This window comes from Coregonus clupeaformis, chromosome 31, assembly GCF_020615455.1.
Source record: "Coregonus clupeaformis isolate EN_2021a chromosome 31, ASM2061545v1, whole genome shotgun sequence".
Taxonomy (NCBI): domain Eukaryota; kingdom Metazoa; phylum Chordata; class Actinopteri; order Salmoniformes; family Salmonidae; genus Coregonus; species Coregonus clupeaformis.
In genome coordinates this window covers 4,953,269-4,974,052 of record NC_059222.1, presented here as the reverse complement: position 1 = coordinate 4,974,052, position 20,784 = coordinate 4,953,269, and the positions used below count along the sequence as shown (strand labels likewise).

The following is a 20,784-nucleotide window of genomic DNA, read 5'->3' as shown; positions in this document are numbered from 1 at the left end:
ACACCCCAGCCACGAGCTGTTCACTCCCTTACTGTCGGGCAGACGGTATCGGAGCATGATGTCTGATACCAACAGGCTCAAAGACAGTTTCTATCTACAAGTCATCAGACTGCTGAACACTTGAACTGGACTGACCACCTGCTCTGATTTTCTGCACCTTAGCACACATGCACTCACTCACGCACATACCCACACAGAGATACGCACAAACATATACATTCATGCTACACACACATCACAACTGCTGCTACCAGACTCTTATTATGATTAAGTACTGCACAATTTAAACACTTGCCCCCCAATTCCCCCTTCCCCAAAATGTGTTAATATGGACTGTAAATGATGCCTTCCTGTATTATACTTATGCTACAAAATATGTTCTATTCTTATTGTTGTTGCATTGTCGAGAAGGAAACCTGCAATTAAGCATTTCATTGGACAGTGTATACCATGTGTATCCCGTACGATTAATAAAACTTGAAACTTGTAACCCAAACCGAATGGAACAGATAAGTTGAGAGCTACGTTTTCTGAAGAAAGCTGCCAAACAGACTTCTGAACCGGTGAAGAATGAGGGAACCAGGGCTTTCGGCCTGTTATATAGGAAGGCGGGGCTTACACCCGCAAAGCCCTGATTGGCCTGTTGGGCATGCTTTGAAATCAGGCTTCAGCGAATTACCCGCACGAGGGCGTGTCCCATATTGAGATGTCAACTGAAAATAACGTAATTTTTGTATGCATTGTTTAATGTACTCAGGGCAAGCAAATGGGCTTGTCTCAGTAGTGATGATTAGAGTTGTAGTGACATATTTGGGGGATTTAGAGATATCTATTATTTTGAATGCTAGAAAGTAAACTAAATATTTAATATATAGTATCAGATCAATAAAAACAAATAAGGCTATTAAAATACCTTATTTTGTATTTCTTTTGTTAAATATAATGTGTCTAAGTTTTGTCATTGGTGTAACCACATTGAAAATCACTAATTACAAAGATATACAAGGACCTTGAGAATTTCCTCCAGTGGCAAACTGTAATCAGGGGAGGGGTCTATATTTCAAAAAATTATTAGCTGATTTGAAGATCCCAGTGATAATTTGGTGATATTTTGTCTAAATTAAAAGTTTCATTACGGTGTTACTCAATTTAAATGAAGTGAAATTACATTGTGAGCAAAATGATTAATCATAAATTAAAAAATGGTTAATGACCTTAGATTCTGTGGCTTCCATTGATTGGTGTTACTAATCCTACTGGTGGCACAATGTTAAGTGGTAAAATTATGTAAGTCATTAATCGACCATATTAGTTGATTTAGAGTCGGAAGATGTACCCAAATATACATTTTAAATAAATACAAAATATATACAAAGTTAAATTTCTTTTTTTTTTATGCATGCCCAAATACTACTGCAATTCAAGAACGAACCTAACGCTAGGTCAGAAATGTATCACATTCTAACAAAACAATGAAGTTGCAGACTAGCGTTGGGCTAAGCGGTTGGAAGGTAAGGATTCTGCTCCAGATACACTGAGAGATGGAGTGAGAAAGAGAGAGAGCAGGAGCTAGAGCGCTCAGGGACCCACTCTTAGGACATTGAGAAGGACGAAGGTGGGGATATTTTTAAAGAGCCACACTCTCTGCTCCTTCTCTATAGGTGCTAATAGAAATGTCTTCATGTCAGCTGCTCCCCTACCTCAGCTGGAGAAGCTCTTAGTTTAAGGTATTTTGACATGCAGTGCAGGCCGACTTTCTCATGGGAGGATGTCTTAAGCCTTTGCCATCACTGTGGAATTACAAATACTGATCAAAATCGAGGTGTGTGTGATCGCAACTGCGTGTGTGATAAAGAGTATGTGAGGATGCATCTTTGTGTGTTTGTGCGTGTGATCATGAGCATTCAAGGATGCATCGTTATACTGTATGTTTATGCGTTAAGTGATTTAGTGCGTGTGTCCGTTTCTGTGTGTATCAATTTAATTGACCGGTGTGTTTCTCTGACTGAGCAGCCCATAAAAGGCTGGAGCAGGTGGAGAATGGTGGCTGTGACCGGGACGTCAGCAGCATGGGAAGTCGCTCCAGCTCCTCAGGTATGTTCACTCGGCACCTGTTAATCTCTGACTACATTACCCACAAGACCTCCGTATACCCACTCGACAGAAATAGGTTAAATCAATGTTCTTAGGTGTGCACAACTCTAGATTTCTTACATACTCATATTATTAGGTGTGCATGCAAAGCAAAAGTCCTGACTTTAGATCTTCGTCATACTTCTCCTTCAAATTGTTCTTCCGCACGCTACTCCTCTTACACCATTTAAGCTAGAAACGCCATTCAAACATCATAACATTTAGACTGTGGATTAGGTTGCTTGCATAGAACTTTTTGTTTCTTTTATATTTTTTAAACTACTACACTTTTTGTATTTTCTTTTTGTCCATCTTCATTCACTGTAATGGAACTTTTTTCAGCATTCTAAAGCTCCCCACTTCCAACATTCACAGTAAGCAATAACTTTTGACGCAAATCAGCTACTTTGACCACTTTGCAATCCACTTAGACAAAACGTGAATGCATATTAAATCCTCCTCTACTTCTCTGCTATTCAAATCTGAAATAATAACAGAATGATCTGGTACCGATCAAACGTCACAGCTGTTTAAGTAACTGCATCAACATTTTCTCTAACTTTTTATAAATAACTGATATTTTGACCATAACAAGCTAGACAAAAAGTTATAGGGTATGACATATTCCTCTACTTCTCTCCTTTTCAAGTCTGACGTTTGAACAAAAATATATTCTACCAATTAAAAGATACAGTTCTTTGTAGGAGTGACGAAAAGCATCTAGCTAACGTCAGCTAACAGATTTCACATATCGCGTCATTGAGCAGCCCAAGCGGAGACGTTGCTATGGATACCAATGCATAAAAGGGCCATAGACTAGAATGATTAAAAAAAACAATGCTGAGATGTTTAGACTGACCCTAGTTAGATTGCTTGTCGAAAGATTTTAGAAACTATATATACTTTTTTAACTATATCAAATCAAATTGTATTTGTCACATGCGCCAATTACAACAGGTGTAGACCTTACCGTGAAATGCTTACAAGCCATTAACCAACAATGCAGTTCAAGAAATAGAATAAAGAAAAGATTTACTAAATAAACTAAAGGAAAAAAAATCTATTAAAAGTAACACAATAAAATAACAATAACGAGGCTATATTTAGTGCGTGTGTTCTGAGAATATGGCCACCATGTTCTGGGTATGTTTCTATCAGAAGCAACACTACCACCCTGGGCCATGTTTCAGCAACAAACTAGCAATGTTACAGGTAGAAATGCAATGACGAGAGCTGATGTGATTCCTTATCAGAGACACGTTTGTTCTACATAGCTTGCGAAAGTATTCACCCCACTTGGCATTTTTCCTATTTTGTTGCCTTACAACCTGGAATTAAAATTGATTTTTGGGGGGTTTGTATCATTTGATTTACACGACATGCCTACCACTTTGTAGATGCAAAATATTTTGTATTGTGGAACAAACAAGAAATAAGACAAAAAAACAGAACTTGAGCGTGCATAACTTATCACCCCCCCAAAGTCAATACTTTGTAGAGCCACCTTTTGCAGCAGTTACAGCTGCAAGTCTCTTGGGGTATGCTTGGCACATCTAGCCACTGGGATTTTTGACCATTCTTCAAGGCAAAACTGCTCCAGCTCCTTCAAGTTGGATGGGTTCCGCTGGTGTACAGCAATCTTTAAGTCATTCCACAGATTCTCAATTGGATTGAGGTCTGGGCATTGACTAGGCCATTCCAAGACATTTAAATGTTTCCCCTTAAACCACTGAAGTGTTGCATTAGCAGTATGCTTAGGTTCATTGTCCTGCTGGAAGGTGAACCTCGGTCTCAGTCTCAAATCTCTGGAAGACTGAAACAGGTTTCCCTCAAGAATTTCCCTGTATTTAGTGACATCATCATTCCTTCAATTCTGACCAGTTTCCCAGTCCCTGCCGAGGAAAAACATCCCCACACATGATGCTGCCACCACAATGCTGCACCGGATGATGTTCTCGGGGTGATGAGAGGTGTTGGGTTCGCGCCAGACATAGCCCAAAAGCTCAATTTTAGTCTCATCTGACCAGAGTACCTTCTTCCATATGTTTGGGGAGTCTCCCACATGCCTTTTGGCGAACACCAAAAGTGTTTGCTTATTATTTTCTTTAAGCAATGGCTTTTTTCTAGCCACTCTTCCGTAAAGCCCAGCTCTGTGGAGTGTACGGCTTAAAGTTGTCCTATGGACAGATACTCCAATCTCCGCTGTGGAGCTTTGCAGCTCCTTCAGGGTTATCTTTGGTCTCTTTGTTGCCTCTGATTAATGCCCTCCTTGCCTGGTCCGTGAGTTTTGGTGGGCAGCCCTCTCTTAGCAGGTTTGTTGTGGTGACATATTCTTTCAATTTTTTAATAATGGATTTAATGGTGCTCCGTGGGATGTTCAAAGTTTCAGATATTTTTTTATAACCCTGATCTGTACTTCTCCACAACTTTGTCCCTGACCTATTTGGAGAGCTCCTTGGTCTTCATGGTGCCGCTTACTTGGTGGTGCCCCTTGCTTAGTGGTGTTGCAGACTCTGGGGGGCCTTTCAGAACAGGTTTATACAGTGGGGAAAAAAAGTATTTAGTCAGCCACCAATTGTGCAAGTTCTACCACTTAAAAAGATGAGAGAGGCCTGTAATTTTCATCATAGGTACACGTCAACTATGACAGACAAAATGAGAAAAAAAAATCCAGATAATCACATTGTAGGATTTTTAATGAAGTTATTTGCAAATGATGGTGGAAAATAAGTATTTGGTCAATAACAAAAGTTTCTCAATACTTTGTTATATACCCTTTGTTGGCAATGACACAGGTCAAACGTTTTCTGTAAGTGTTCACAAGGTTTTCACACACTGTTGCTGGTATTTTGGTCCATTCCTCCATGCAGATCTCATCTAGAGCAGTGATGTTTTGGGGCTGTCGCTGGGCAACACGGACTTTCAACTCCCTCCAAAGATGTTCTATGGGGTTGAGATGTGGAGACTGGCTAGGCCACTCCAGGACCTTGAAATGCTTCTTACGAAGCCACTCCTTCGTTGCCCGGGCGGTGTGTTTGGGATCATTGTCATGCTGAAAGACCCAGCCACGTTTCATCTTCAATGCCCTTGCTGATGGAAGGAGGTTTTCACTCAAAATCTCATGATACATGGCCCCATTCATTCTTTCCTTTACGGATCAGTCGTCCTGGTCCCTTTGCAGAAAAAACAGCCCCAAAGCATGATGTTTCCACCCCCATGCTTCACAGTAGGTATGGTGTTCTTTGGATGCAACTCAGCATTCTTTGTCCTCCAAACACGACGAATTGAGTTTTTACCAAAAAGTTATATTTTGGTTTCATCTGACCATATGACATTCTCCCAATCCTCTTCTGGATCATCCAAATGCACTCTAGCAAACTTCAGACGGGCCTGGACATGTACTGGCTTAAGCAGGGGGACACATCTTGCACTGCATGATTTGAGTCCCTGGCGGCGTAGTGTGTTACTGATGGTAGGCTTTGTTACTTTGGTCCCAGCTCTCTGCAGGTCATTCACTAGGTCCCCCCGTGTGGTTCTGGGATTTTTGCTCACCGTTCTTGTGATCATTTTGACCCCACAGGGTGAGATCTTGCGTGGAGCCCCAGATCGAGGGAGATTATCAGTGGTCTTGTATGTCTTCCATTTCCTAATAATTGCTCCCACAGTTGATTTCTTCAAACCAAGCTGCTTACCTATTGCAGATTCAGTCTTCCCAGCCTGGTGCAGGTCTACAATTTTGTTTCTGGTGTCCTTTGACAGCTCTTTGGTCTTGGCCATAGTGGAGTTTGGAGTGTGACTGTTTGAGGTTGTGGACAGGTGTCTTTTATACTGATAACAAGTTCAAACAGGTGCCATTAATACAGGTAATGAGTGGAGGACAGAGGAGCCTCTTAAAGAAGAAGTTACAGGTCTGTGAGAGCCAGAAATCTTGCTTGTTTGTAGGTGACCAAATACTTATTTTCCACCATCATTTGCAAATAAATTCATTAAAAATCCTACAATGTGATTTTCTGGATTTTTTTCCCTCAATTTGTCTGTCATAGTTGACGTGTACCTATGATGAAAATTACAGGCCTCTCTCATCTTTTTAAGTGGGAGAACTTGCACAATTGGTGGCTGACTAAATACTTTTTTTCCCCACTGTATATACTGAGATCATGTGACAGATCATGTAACACTTAGATTGCACACAGGTGGACTTTATTTAACTAATTATGTGACTTCTGAATGTAATTGGTTGCACCAGATCTTATTTAGGGGCTTCATAGCAAAGGGGGTGAATATACACTGCTCAAAAAAATAAAGGGAACACTTAAACAACACAATATAACTCCAAGTCAATCACACTTCTGTGAAATCAAACTGTCCACTTAGGAAGCAACACTGGTTGACAATAAATGTCACATGCTGTTGTGGAAATGGAATAGACAACGGGTGGAAATTATAGGCAATTAGCAAGACACCCCCAATAAAGAAGTGGTTCTGCAGGTGGTGACCACAGACCACTTCTCAGTTCCTATGCATCCTGGCTGATGTTTTGGTCACTTTTGAATGCTGGCGGTGCTTTCACTCTAGTGGTAGCATGAGATGGAGTCTACAAACCACACAAGTGGCTCAGGTAGTGCAGCTCGTCCAGGATGGCACATCATTGCGAGCTGTGGCAAGAAGGTTTGCTGTGTCTGTCAGCGTAGTGTCCAGAGCATGGAGGCGCTACCAGGAGACAGGCCAGTACATCAGGAGACGTGGAGGAGGCCGTAGGAGGGCAACAACCCAGCAACAGGACCGCTACCTCCGCCTTTGTGCAACAAGGAGGCCACAAATGTGCATGTGTCTGCTCAAACGGTCAGAAACAGACTCCATGAGGGTGGTATGAGAGCCCGACGTCAACAGGTGGGGGTTGTGCTTACAGCCCAACACCGTGCAGGACGTTTGGCATTTGCCAGAGAACACCAAGATTGCCAAATTTGCCACTGGCGCCCTGTGCTCTTCACAGATGAAAGCAGGTTCACACTGAGCACATGTGACAGAGTCTGGAGACGCCGTGGAGAACGTTCTGCTGCCTGCAACATCCTCCAGCATGACCGGTTTGGCGGTGGGTCAGTCATGGTGTGGGGTGGCATTTCTTTGGGGGGCCGCACAGCCCTCCATGTGCTCGCAAGAGGTAGCCTGACTGCCATTAGGTACCGAGATGAGATCCTCAGACCCCTTGTGAGACCATATGCTAGTGCGGTTGGCCCTGGGTTCCTCCTAATGCAAGACAATGCTAGACCTAATGTGGCTGGAGTGTGTCAGCAGTTCCTGCAAGAGGAAGGCATTGATGCTATGGACTGGCCCGCCCGTTCCCCAGACCTTAATCCAATTGAGCACATCTGGGACATCATGTCTCGCTCCATCCACCAACGCCACGTTGCACCACAGACTGTCCAGGAGTTGGCGGATGCTTTAGTCCAGGTCTCGGAGGAGATCCCTCAGGAGACCATCCGCCACCTCATCAGGAGCATGCCCAGGCGTTGTAGGGAGGTCATACAGGCACGTGGAGGCCACACACACTACTGAGCCTAATTTTGACTTGTTTTAAGGACATTACATCAAAGTTGGATCAGCTTGTAGTTTGGTTTTCCACTTTAATTTTGAGGGTGACTCCAAATCCAGACCTCCGTGGGTTGATAAATTTGATTTCCATTGATAATTTTTGTGTGATTTTGTTGTCAGCACATTCAACTATGTAAAGAAAAAAGTATTTAATAAGATTATTTCATTCATTCAGATCTAGGATGTGTTGTTTAAGTGTTCCCTTAATTGTTTTGAGCAGTGTATAACAATTATAATTCCCTTCTCCCTGCTGCATGCTCCGAAGCACCTCTCACTCACATGGCTCTCCATCACGTGATCGGGTCTTTCTCACAGGCTACAAGTGAAGACCGACACATCGGGATGCAATTGTGCGCGTCCTTATCTAATTCCGAGGTGCATATTGAAGATATTGGAAGAACTGACAACATTTGCTTTTCGTCAGCCAACAAGATGAGTAGGCCTAACGGACAGCAAAAGCACTAGCCTATGTCTAAATACATTCCCCTCCAAAGTACAAAAGTTGACCTATTCTGTGCGAGAAATAAATATTCCAAACATAGTCTGGGACAGTTGTGGGGTGTGATAGATCCCTAATTAATACAACCACTAGCATCAATAACTATTTTATGCAATGAGGCTGATGTAACAGATCAGAACATTTAGCTTAAAATGTTGATTAACTATTAGGCTATTTCTTCACATTATTAGCGCAGCAGCAATGCGGACACGGCGCAAATGTTTCAAAATCAATTAGCGGGAAAACACTGTTCTCAAAAGGGACCGCAAATGCGATTATGAAAAGGTGCATTTTTATGGTGAAAATGATCTTCACCAAACTTGAAACTCACGCGCCGCCTATTTATGCCAGTTAGGTTCTACACCGGTTGTAAAGCAGATTAATGTGCTTAATTTTAAGAAGTTATTTGGCTACTTTAGTTGTGATGCAAACCTTATCAAAACATATAGTCCTATGGGCTAGGCTACATGAGGTGTGCGACTATGATTAGAAAAAAAAGGCATTGTTTCTTGCATTACGCTGGGCATCATTCACAAGTGATAATACAGTGGGGAAAAAAAGTATTTAGTCAGCCACCAATTGTGCAAGTTCTCCCACTTAAAAAGATGAGAGAGGCCTGTAATTTTCATCATAGGTACACGTCAACTATGACAGACAAATTGAGATTTTTTTTCTCCAGAAAATCACATTGTAGGATTTTTTATGAATTTATTTGCAAATTATGGTGGAAAATAAGTATTTGGTCACCTACAAACAAGCAAGATTTCTGGCTCTCACAGACATGTAACTTCTTCTTTAAGAGGCTCCTCTGTCCTCCACTTGTTACCTGTATTAATGGCACCTGTTTGAACTTGTTATCAGTATAAAAGACACCTGTCCACAACCTCAAACAGTCACACTCCAAACTCCACTATGGCCAAGACCAAAGAGCTGTCAAAGGACACCAGAAACAAAATTGTAGACCTGCACCAGGCTGGGAAGACTGAATCTGCAATAGGTAAGCAGCTTGGTTTGAAGAAATCAACTGTGGGAGCAATTATTAGGAAATGGAAGACATACAAGACCACTGATAATCTCCCTCGATCTGGGGCTCCACGCAAGATCTCACCCCGTGGGGTCAAAATGATCACAAGAACGGTGAGCAAAAATCCCAGAACCACACGGGGGGACCTAGTGAATGACCTGCAGAGAGCTGGGACCAAAGTAACAAAGCCTACCATCAGTAACACACTACGCCGCCAGGGACTCAAATCCTGCAGTGCCAGACGTGTCCCCCTGCTTAAGCCAGTACATGTCCAGGCCCGTCTGAAGTTTGCTAGAGTGCATTTGGATGATCCAGAAGAGGATTGGGAGAATGTCATATGGTCAGATTAAACCAAAATATAACTTTTTGGTAAAAACTCAACTCGTCATGTTTGGAGGACAAAGAATGCTGAGTTGCATCCAAAGAACACCATACCTACTGTGAAGCATGGGGGTGGAAACATCATGCTTTGGGGCTGTTTTTCTGCAAAGGGACCAGGACGACTGATCCGTGTAAAGGAAAGAATGAATGGGGCCATGTATCGTAAGATTTTGAGTGAAAACCTCCTTCCATCAGCAAGGGCATTGAAGATGAAATGTGGCTGGGTCTTTCAGCATGACAATGATCCCAAACACACCGCCCGGGCAACGAAGGAGTGGCTTCGTAAGAAGCATTTCAAGGTCCTGGAGTGGCCTAGCCAGTCTCCAGATCTCAACCCCATAGAAAATCTTTGGAGGGAGTTGAAAGTCCGTGTTGCCCAGCGACAGCCCCAAAACATCACTGCTCTAGAGGAGATCTGCATGGAGGAATGGGCCAAAATACCAGCAACAGTGTGTGAAAACCTTGTGAAGACTTACAGAAAATGTTTGACCTGTGTCATTGCCAACAAAGGGTATATAACAAAGTATTGAGAAACTTTTGTTATTGACCAAATACTTATTTTCCACCATAATTTGCAAATAAATTCATTAAAAATCCTACAATGTGATTTTCTGGATATTTTTTTCTCAATTTGTCTGTCATAGTTGACGTGTACCTATGATGAAAATTACAGGCCTCTCTCATCTTTTTAAGTGGGAGAACTTGCACAATTGGTGGCTGACTAAATACTTTTTTCCCCCACTGTATATAATTCCCAAGTGATAGGCTAATATTCTCACCCATCAGACTATTCTTGATTTCATCTTGTCTTTACATATACTAAATAATATAAGTGTTAATTTTATTTATTTAGAATGGACCATTATCATGCACCTGTCTCAAAACAGGGACAGGGGAAAAAATACATGTCATCTATGCACTTAAATAGCGAATGGAGGACACTTTTCCCGTGGTTCATTTTCATGCCAGCCAGGTAGGCAATGCTCCTGTTGTAAAGAGAAGCAATGTGCTTAATATTAGGAAAGTTGAAAAATAAATATAGTAGGCCTAGCCTATAGTAAGCTGATGGGATCCTCCTCTTTTCAAGAGAGGCCATCACACTGTTTTCTCACGCAATTGCATAGCCTATAGAAATGTTGCGCGACATGAGCTCATGGGCTCTCATGATGTGTTTGATTAGAATTTCGAACACATTTGCATTGATGTCAGAATTATTAGAGGGACAATAGAGTGCTGAGTACCAGGCAGTTAGCAAGTTTGGTAGGCTACTAATGACCATCAGCCACATCAGAGCTTGGAGAAGCCTAATTACCGTGACTAAACGGTCACATGGAATTTGACTGCCTTCATGACTGGTGACTGCCGGTGTGGCGGTAATACGGTCACCATAACAGTGCTAACTGCAGACTGTCAGCTTTAATTTGAGGGTATTTTCATCTATATCTATACCGTTTAGAAATTACAACAATTTTTGAACATAGTCCCTTCATTTGATGGCACCAAAAGTATTTGGACAAATTCACTTGTGTGTATTAAAGTAGTCAAAAGTTATGTATTTGGGCCCATATTCCTAGCACCCAATGAATACATGAAGCTTGTGACTACAAACTTGTTGGATGCATTTGCAGTTTGTTTTGGTTGTGTTTCATATTATTTTGTGCCCAATAGAAATTAAGGTAAATAATGTATTATAAACTGGGTGGTTCGAGCCCTGAATTCTGATTGGCTGACAGCCGTGGTATATCAGTATACCACGGGTATGACAAAACATTTATTTTTACTGCTCTAATTATGTTGGTAACAAGTTTATAATAGCAATAAGGCACCTCGGGGGTTTGTGGTATATGGCCAATATACCACGGCTAAGGGCTGTATCCAGGCACTCCGCGTTGCGTCGTGAAAAGAACAGCGCTTATATTTTTTTATTTAACTTTATTTACCTAGGCAAGTCGGTTAAGAACAAATTCTTATTTACAATGATGGCCAAACCCGGACAACACTGGGCCAATTGTCTGCCGCCCTATGGGGCTCCCAATCACGGCCGTATTGTGATACAGCCTGGAATCGAACCAGGGTCTGTAGTGACGCCTCTAGCACTGAGATGCGGTGCCTTAGAACACTGCGCCACTCGGGAGCCGTGGTATATTGGCCATATACCACACCCCCTCGTGCCTTATTTCTTAATTGTGTCATTTTGGAGTCACTTTTATTTATAAGAATATAATATGTTTCTAAACACTACATTAATGTGGATGCTACCATGACTAAGGATAATCCTCAATGAATTGTGAATAATGACACAATACATTATTTACCATTCATTGGTAAATAATCAAAAAGTGCTATAAGTTCTAAACGGTTCATGCGATATGGATGAAAATACCCTCAAATTAAAGCTGACAGTCTGCACTTTAACCTTATAGTCATTGTATCATTGTATAATTCCTCACTGTATATAGCCAATACATTTTGTATTGAGGTTTAAATAAGAAAACAATGTCATAATGAACAGCTAGGTAGCGTGTGCTAGGGAAGATCTCAATTGCATACTCCTCACATCCTCTTTCCTCATCTCCTTCTCACAACCCATTGGAGGAAAAGGTCAGAGGGGAGGGACCTCTGGCTTTCTCATTCAATGGGTTTTAAGAAGGAGACGAGGAGAGAGGACGCGAGGAGTATGCAATTGAGATCTAATCACAGGGCTAATACTAATAACTCCAGACCTGAAGAACTACAGTATGTTGTTTTGTTCCAGCCCTTCGCTAACACACTTGATTCAAACAATCCTCAATGCAGTCTTCAATGCAGACCACGATGAGTTGAATCAGGTGTGTTAGTGCTGGGCTGGAAAAAAGCCTGCTCACACTGTAACTCTTCAGAACCAGCGTTGGTGCACTGCTGCAGACGTAATCTACAGTTGTAGTATTACTTGCCCCACATTGCCTAAATCCTATGCTCTCCCATATCCCTCTGGTTCAAATCCCAGGGCTGATGGGGAAAATCTGGGTGAATGAGCCGGGAACCAGAGTGTTGCTGGCATCAGAATCTCTGGTGCCACCTACTGAAATATAATTATATTTATATGTTTGTGCCCAAAATCTGGGTGAATGAGCCGGGAACCAGAGTGTTGCTGGCATCAGAATCTCTGGTGCCACCTACTGAAATATAATTATATTTCTATGTTTGTGCCCTTGAGGCACTTAACCTGCTGCACGGACGCTCCTCTGTGGATGAGCCTGTGCCGCTCCAGCCTTTCATGTGTGTGCATGTGTGGTGTCCGCGGGGTTGGGAATTTAAGATAGGAAAAGGTTTCGATGGACAATGAAGTTGTATGTTATGTTCTCCAGGCTCCCTGAATGTGCGGCACGGCGGCAGCAGCGTGGAGGAGCGCTCACCGGAGAACCAGTCGGGGCCGACGGTGGTGGACAGCTACCCCGAGGTGGACAAGGCCGCGCTTGTGGAGCGTATCGTGCGTCTGCAGAAGTCCCACGCCCGCAAACAGGAGAAGATAGAGTTCATGGAGGACCACATCAAGCAGCTGGTGGAGGAGATCCGCAAGAAGACAAAGTGAGTGAGAGAAGCCTGGCTTTGTGGCCCCTGTGTGGTCCAGTGGTAACACTCCCAGCAGAAAGCACACATGCACAACTCCGATGGTTATGGGTTCAATCCCTAATTTAGACTTTCTCTCCTTGCCGACGAATAAGGATTTTTTTTACTGGCAGGAGTTGGCTCGCCATTGGCTTTTAGTTTTTTTGTTCTACGGAACTGTTGCGCTGTTGGCATGGTTTGTGTTTTGCAACACTGGATGCTTGGGAAAGTATGGCTATAACAGCTAATACAAGCAGCCTAGAAAAACATGAGGACTTAGTCAAATAGGACGCTAATGGCTAGCAGAAGCATTGCAAAAAATTATGTTAATGGTTAGAACATTTAGCAAACTAATGCTAATGTAATGGTTAGCAGAGGTCTAACCAAAGTGTATCCTAATGACAAGCAGAGAGTCTCTACCATTGGAGCTAAGAACTTTCATTTAGCCTTAACCTGGCTTTAGCCTCCGCTAACTCACTCTGCTCTTACAAACTCTGCTTTGATTCACAGAGTCAGGTGGTGTCATGTGACGTCATTCCCTTTGGAGTGCTAGGGGGATTCTTGAAGGCTGTGTTTGAGTGAATTTTGACAGGTCATTGGCACATCATCTGTTTATCAGTGTCTTGTCAGACAGTAAGAGTTGGGCGGCATGCATTTCACTCGCTCTCTCACTGACAAACACACGTACACTTGTCCATCTCCTCTTCTGACAGACAAGACTGTCAGGGATATTTATAGCTGCTTGGTCCATGATGCGTCAGTGTCGATCACTAACGATGGCATATCCATATTCATGCCCACCACCTAAGCCAAAGAGACAGTGTGGAACACATCACAAGCGAGGGGGACATGCCACTCCTGACCATGTTACATTTTGCTATCGACTAACTGACCCCGTTTACCGGTTAACAACCGGTTAAATTAGTTATAAATAGTAAAATGATGTAACCAACAGAAAATACTTGCATGCTTTTGGAAATTGACTTTTTCATTAAGAGCTTAATTTAAAGGTGACAATAGCAGGTAGGGATGTTAACGGTTAACTGTTAATCGGTTAGCCAGCGAAAATACATTTGACCGGTCATGCTTATCGGTCTATAGGTTAATTTGCATAATTTAGTGGAATTAAAGTGGTGTGTGTGTAAATACACGCACACAGCTTACAGAGCCTAGTTTTAGGAGCGAATGGCCAATAACCCGTCAGCTGACACGCTGCTCGCTTAACCCGGAAGCCAGCCACACCAATGTGTCGGAGGAAACACTGTCTAGCTGGCGACCGAAGTCAGCTTGCAGGTGCCTGGCCCGGCACAAGGAGTCGCTAGAGCAAGATGGGTGAAGGAAATCTGGGCCGGCCAAACCCTCCCCTAACCCGGACGACGCTGGGTTAATTGTGCGCCGCCTCATGGGTTTCCCGGGTCTCTAGTGACACGATGCAGTGCCTTAGACCGCTGCACCACGTGGGAGGCCCATCACCCACCACTTTGCATTGTGAGCTTGAGGCAGTATAATTGTTTGAAATCTAATATGTTACTTTACATAATGAGGCATGTCTTACCTTGCTTAAAATTAGCCTAGCCAAAATCCAACTGTAGAAACATGGAGGCAATTATTTTATAAAGAATTTCTAATGCCATTAACCAGCATTTGTCTCCTGTTCTATTGGTTTTCATATTAACTTTATTTCGTTCTCCAGAAGCCAAAGGCATAATCATAGCCATATTAGCAACCCGTCCTAGTTGTTGGCTATTAGATTCCCCCTGCTTTCTAAGCTTCTAACGGAGATGTTCATCTCTGTCACATATAGAACCACTAGCATTAGGCGCGCTGTTTAGAACAGTGTTTTCCCGCGAATTGCATAAAATCTAATACTAAGGAAGTCTCTAGGTTTTGCTCGCCTGAGGTAGAGTATCTTATGATCAGCTGTAGACCACACTATTTACCAATATAGTTTTCATCTATATTTTTTATAGCTGTCTATTTACCACCACAAACCGATGCTGGCACTAAGATTGCACTCAATGAGCTGTATAAGGCCATAAGTAAATAGGAAAACGCTCATCCAGAGGCAACGTTCCTAGTGGCCAGGGACTTTAATGCAGGGAAACTTAAATCCGCTTTACCTAATTTCTACCAGCATGTAAAATGTGCAACCAGAGGGGGAAAAAAACTCTAGACCACCTTTACTCTACACACAGAGACGCGTACAAAGGTCTCTCTCGCCCTCCATTTGGCAAATCTGACCATAACTCTATCCTCCTGATTCCTGCTTATAAGCAAAAACTAAAGCAGGAAGCACCAGTGACTCGGTTAATAAGGAAGTGGTCAGATGACGCACATGCTAAGCTACAGGACTGTTTTGCTACCACAGACTGGAATATGTTCCGGGATTCTTCCGATATCATTGAGGAGTACATCACATCAGTCACTGGCTTCATCACTGTGACCGTACGTACATACCCCAACCAGAAGCCATGGATTACAGGCAACATCTGCACTGAGCTAAAGGGTAGAGCTGCCGCTTTCAAGAAGCGGGACTCTAACCAGGACGCTTATAAGAAATCCTGCAATGCCCTCTGACGGACCATCAAACAGGCAAAGAGTCAATACAGGACTAAGACTGAATCGTACTACACCGGCTCCGACGCTTGTCGGATGTGGCAGGGCTTGAAAACTATTACAGACTACAAAGGGAAGCACAGCCGTGAGCTGCCCAGTGACACAAGCCTACCAGACGAGCTAAATCACTTCTATGCTCGCTTCGAGGCAAGCAACACTGAAGCATGCATGAGAGCATCAGCTGTTCCGGATGACTATGTGATCACACTCTCGGTAGCCGATGTGAGTAAGACTTTTAAGCAGGTCAACATTCACAAGGCCGCAGGGCCAGACAGATTACCAGGATGTGTATTCCGAGCATGCGCTGACCAACTGGCAAGTGTCCTCACTGACATTTTCAACATGTCCCTGACTGAGTCTGTAATAACAACATGTTTCAAGCAGACCACCATAGTCCCTGTGCCCAAGAACAGTAAGATAACCTGCCTAAATGACTACCGACCCGTAGCACTCACTTCTGTAGCCATGAAGTGCTTTGAAAGGCTGGTCATGGCTCACATCAACACCATTATTCCAGAAACCCTAGACCCACTCCAATTTGCATACCGCCCCAACATATCCACAGATGATGCCATCTCTATTGCACTCCACACTGCCCTTTCCCACCTGGACAAGAGGAACAGCTACGTGAGAATGGTATTCATTGACTACAGCTCAGCGTTCAACACCATAGTGCCCTCAAAGCTCATCACTAAGCTAAGGACCCTGGGAGTAAACACCTCCCTCTGCAACTGGATCCTGGACTTCCTGACAGGCCACCCCCAATTGGTAAGGGTAGGTAACAACACATCTGCCACACTGATCCTCAATACAAGGCCCCTCAGGGATGCATGCTCAGTCCCATCCTGTACTCCCTGTTCACCCATGACTGCATGGCCAAGGCACGACTCCAACACCATCATTAAGTTTGCAGACGACAACAGTAGTAGGCCTGATCACTGCCAACGATGTGGGGCCTCCCACACCTCTTTCTATTCTGGTTAGAGCCAGTTTGCGCTGTTCTGTGAAGGGAGTAGTACACAGCGTTGTATGAGATCTTCTGTTTCTTGGCAATTTCTCGCATGAAATGGCAATCATTTTTCAGAACAAGAATAGACTGACGCGTTTCAGAAGAAAGTTATTTGTTTCTGGCCATTTTGAGCCTGTAATCGAACCCACAATTGCTGATGCTCCAGATACTCAACTAGTCTCGAAGGCCAGTTTTATTGGTTCTTTAATCAGCACAGTTTTCAGTTGTGATAACATATTTGCAAAAGGGTTTTCTAATGATCAATTAACCTTTTAAAATGATAAACTTGGATTAGCAAACACAACATGCCATTGGAACACAGGACTGATGGTTGCTGATAATGGGCCTCTGTACGCCTATGTAGATATTCCATTAAATCAGCCGTTTCCAGCTACAATAGCCATTTACAACATTAACAATGTCTACACACTGTATTTCTGATCAATTTGATGTTATTTTAATGGACAGAAAAATTGCTTTTCTTTCGAAAACAAGGACATTTCTAAGTGACCCTAAACTTTTGAACGGTAGTGTATGTCTCTGTGTGTGTGGATGGATGCATTCACAGACACAGCAATCAGCTTGTTGGGGGTGAACTACGAGCACAGTGCTTTAGCGGTGGGACAGAGGAGACGGCAACAGAGAGGGCTTTTCTTTCGAAAACAATGACATTTCTAAGTGACCCCAAACTTTTGAACGGTAGTGTACTGTAACTGTGTCAACCATACAGTAACACTATCTATAAATTAACAAACTAATTAGGAATTAATGATTCGTCATAATGAGATGGTAAGTAGCATGAGGTCATAAAGACAGATCGAGACATGCTCAACTATATTGTGCCTCTACCTCAGTTATTCCCTTTTTTGCTTTTCTTTTCTGGTGCCCACTCCTAAAAGGGTTCATTAGACTCCATTGAACAACAATGGCTTTGACTAGGCCATTTTAAGACATTTAAATGTTTCCACTTAAACCACTCGAGTGTCGCTTTAGCAGTATGCTTAGGGTCATTGTCCTGCTGGAAGGTGAACCTCCGTCCCAGTCTCAAATCTCTGGACGACTGAAACAGGTTTCCCTCAAGAATTTCCCTGTATTTAGCGCCATCCATCATTCCTTCAATTATGACCAGTTTCCCAGTCCCTGCCGAGGAAAAACGATGGATGGTGTTCTCGGGGTGATGAGAGGTGTTGGGTTTGCGCCAGACATAGCATTTTCCTTGATGGCCAAAAAGCTCAATTTTAGTCTCATCTGACCAGAGTACCTTCTTCCATATGTTTGGGGAGTCTCCCACATTCCTTTTGGCGAACACCAAACGTGTTTGCTTATTATTTTCTTTAAGCAATGGCTTTTTTCTGGTCACTTCTGTAAAGCCCTGCTCTGTGGCGTGTACGGCTTAAAGTGATCCTATGGACAGATACTCTAATCTCCGCTGTGGAGCTTTGCAGCTCCTTCAAGGTTATCTTTGGTCTCTTTGTTGCCTCTCTGATTAATGCCCTCCTTGCCTGGTCCGTGAGTTTTGGTGGGCGGCCCTCTCTTGGCAGGTTTGTTGTGGTGCCATATTCTTTCCATTTTTTAATAATGGATTTAATGGTGCTCCGTGGGATGTTCAAAGTTTTGGATATTTTTTTATAACCCAACCCTGATCTGTACTTCTCCACAACTTTGTCCCTGACCTGTTTGGAGAGTTCCTTGGTCTTCATGGTGCAGCTTGCTTGGTGTGGTGCCCCTTGCTTAGTGTTGTTGCAGACTCTGGGGCCTTTCAGAACAGGTGTGTATGTATGTGTGTATATATATATATATACCGAGATCATGTGACAGATCATGTGATACTTAGATTGCACACAGGTGGACTTTATTTAACTAATTATGTGACTTCTGAAGGTAATTGGTTGCACCAGATCTTATTTAGGGGCTTCATAGCAAAGGGGGTGAATATATATGCACGCACCACTTTTCTGTTATTTATTGAAACAAGTTATTTTTTTCATTTCAATTCACCAATTTGGACTATTTTGTGTATGTCCATGACATGAAATCCAAATAAAAATCAATTTAAATTACAGGTTGTAATGCAACAAAATAGGAAAGACGCCAAGGGGGATGAATACTTTTGCAAGGCACAGTACATGTGGATGATCTTGTTCCTGTAGTGTTTGTAAACACCCTGGTGGGTTGATTAATAACCTCAACCAGATTACAGGCACTGGTTACAGTGAGAAGCTTCCTCTTGAGCGGACAGCTTGATGAAAACCAGTCAATATTCAGGTCCCCAAGAAAGTAGACCTCTCTGTTTACATCACATACAATATCAAGCATTTCACACATATTATTTAGATACTGACTGTTAGCATTTGGTGGCCTATAGCAACACCCCAAAAGAAAAGATGTGCCAAGTGAACCTGCAACCCCAACACTTCAATAACACTTGACACTAAGATCTTCTCTAAGCATTAGCCAGCCTGCCAGCTTAGTGGAGTCTGCCACTAGCACAGTCAGTGTAGTCAGCTCCGCTATCCCCATTGAGACCGTGTCTGTGTCGCGATCTAGGTTGAGCAAAACTAAACATGGCGGTGTTCGCCTTAGCAACTCACTGGAATAAAGACCTCCTCCATTCCTGTCATTATTGAAAGAGATTGTGATATCTCACATCTCAAAATAGGGCTACTTAATGTTAGATCCCTCACTTCCAAGGCAGTTATGGTCAATTAACTAATCACTGATCATAATCTTGATGTGATTGGCCTGACTGAAACATGGCTTAAGCCTGATGAATTTACTGTGTTAAATGAGGCCTCTCCTCCTGGTTACACTAGTGACCATATCCCCCGCGCATCCCGCAAAGTCAGAGGTGTTGCTAACAGTTATGATAGCAAATGTCAATTTACCCCCCAGAAATGACAGTTTTTTCGTCTTTTGAGCTTCTAGTCATGAAATCTATGCAGCCTACTCAATCACTTTTTAAAGCTACTGTTTACGCCTCCTGGGCCGTATACAGAGTTCCTCACTGAGTTCCCTGAATTCATATCGGACATTGTAATCATGGAAGATAATATTCAAATTTTTGGTGACTTTAATATTCACATGGAAAAGTCCACAGACCCACTCCAAAAGGCTTTCGGAGCCATCATCGACTCAGTGGGTTTTGTCCAACATGTCTCCGGACCTACTCATTGCCACAGTCATACCCTGGATCTAGTTTTGTCCCGTGGAATAAATATTGTGGATCTAAATGTTTTTCTTCATAACCCTGGACTATCGGACCACCATCTTATTACGTTTGCAATCGCAAAGTCCTTTAAGTCTTTATTGAAGACTCATCTCTTCAGTAGGTCTGGCCCAGGTGTGCGAAGGTGAACGGAAAGGCACTGGAGCGACAAACCACCCTTGCTGTCTCTGCCTGGCTGGTTCCTGTCTCTCCATTGGAATTCTCTGCCTCTGACCCTATTACGGGGGCTGAGTCACTGGCTTACTGGTGCTTTCCATGCCGTCCCTAGGAGGGGTGCGTCACTTGAGTGGGTTGAGTCACTGACGTGATCTTCCTGTCTGGTTTGTCGCCCCCTCGGGCTCGTGCAGTGGAGGAGATCTTTGTGGGCTATACTCAGCCTTGTCTCAGGGTAGTAGGTTGGTGGTCTGTTGATATCCCTCTGGTGGTGTGGGGGCTGTGCTTTGGCAAAGTGGGTGGGGTTATATCCTTCCTGGTTGGCCCTGTCCGGGGGTATCGTCGGACAGGGCCACAGTGTCTCCCGACCCCACCCCTGTCTCAGCCTCCAGTATCTATGCTGCAATAGTCTATGTGCCAGGGAGCTAGGGTCAGTCTGTTATATTATATCTGGTGTGATTCTTCTGTCTTATCTGGTGTCCTGTGTTAATTTAAGTATGCTCCCTTTAATTCTCTCTCTCTCCCTCTCTCCCTCCCCTCCCGGAGGACCTGAGCCCTAGGAC

At 43.2% G+C, this 20,784-nt stretch overlaps 1 protein-coding gene across 1 annotated transcript in view; it reads left to right on the top strand.

Annotated features, from left to right (window-relative positions):
- Window positions 1-20,784, top strand: part of ccdc186 (coiled-coil domain-containing protein 186) — a 123,915-nt gene that overhangs the window by 84,989 nt on the left and 18,142 nt on the right. The window contains exons 13-14 of the mRNA XM_041858279.1: window positions 2,014-2,094; window positions 12,977-13,196. Of these exons, the coding sequence (XP_041714213.1) occupies window positions 2,014-2,094; window positions 12,977-13,196 (301 nt within the window). The remainder of the gene's footprint in view (window positions 1-2,013; window positions 2,095-12,976; window positions 13,197-20,784) is intronic.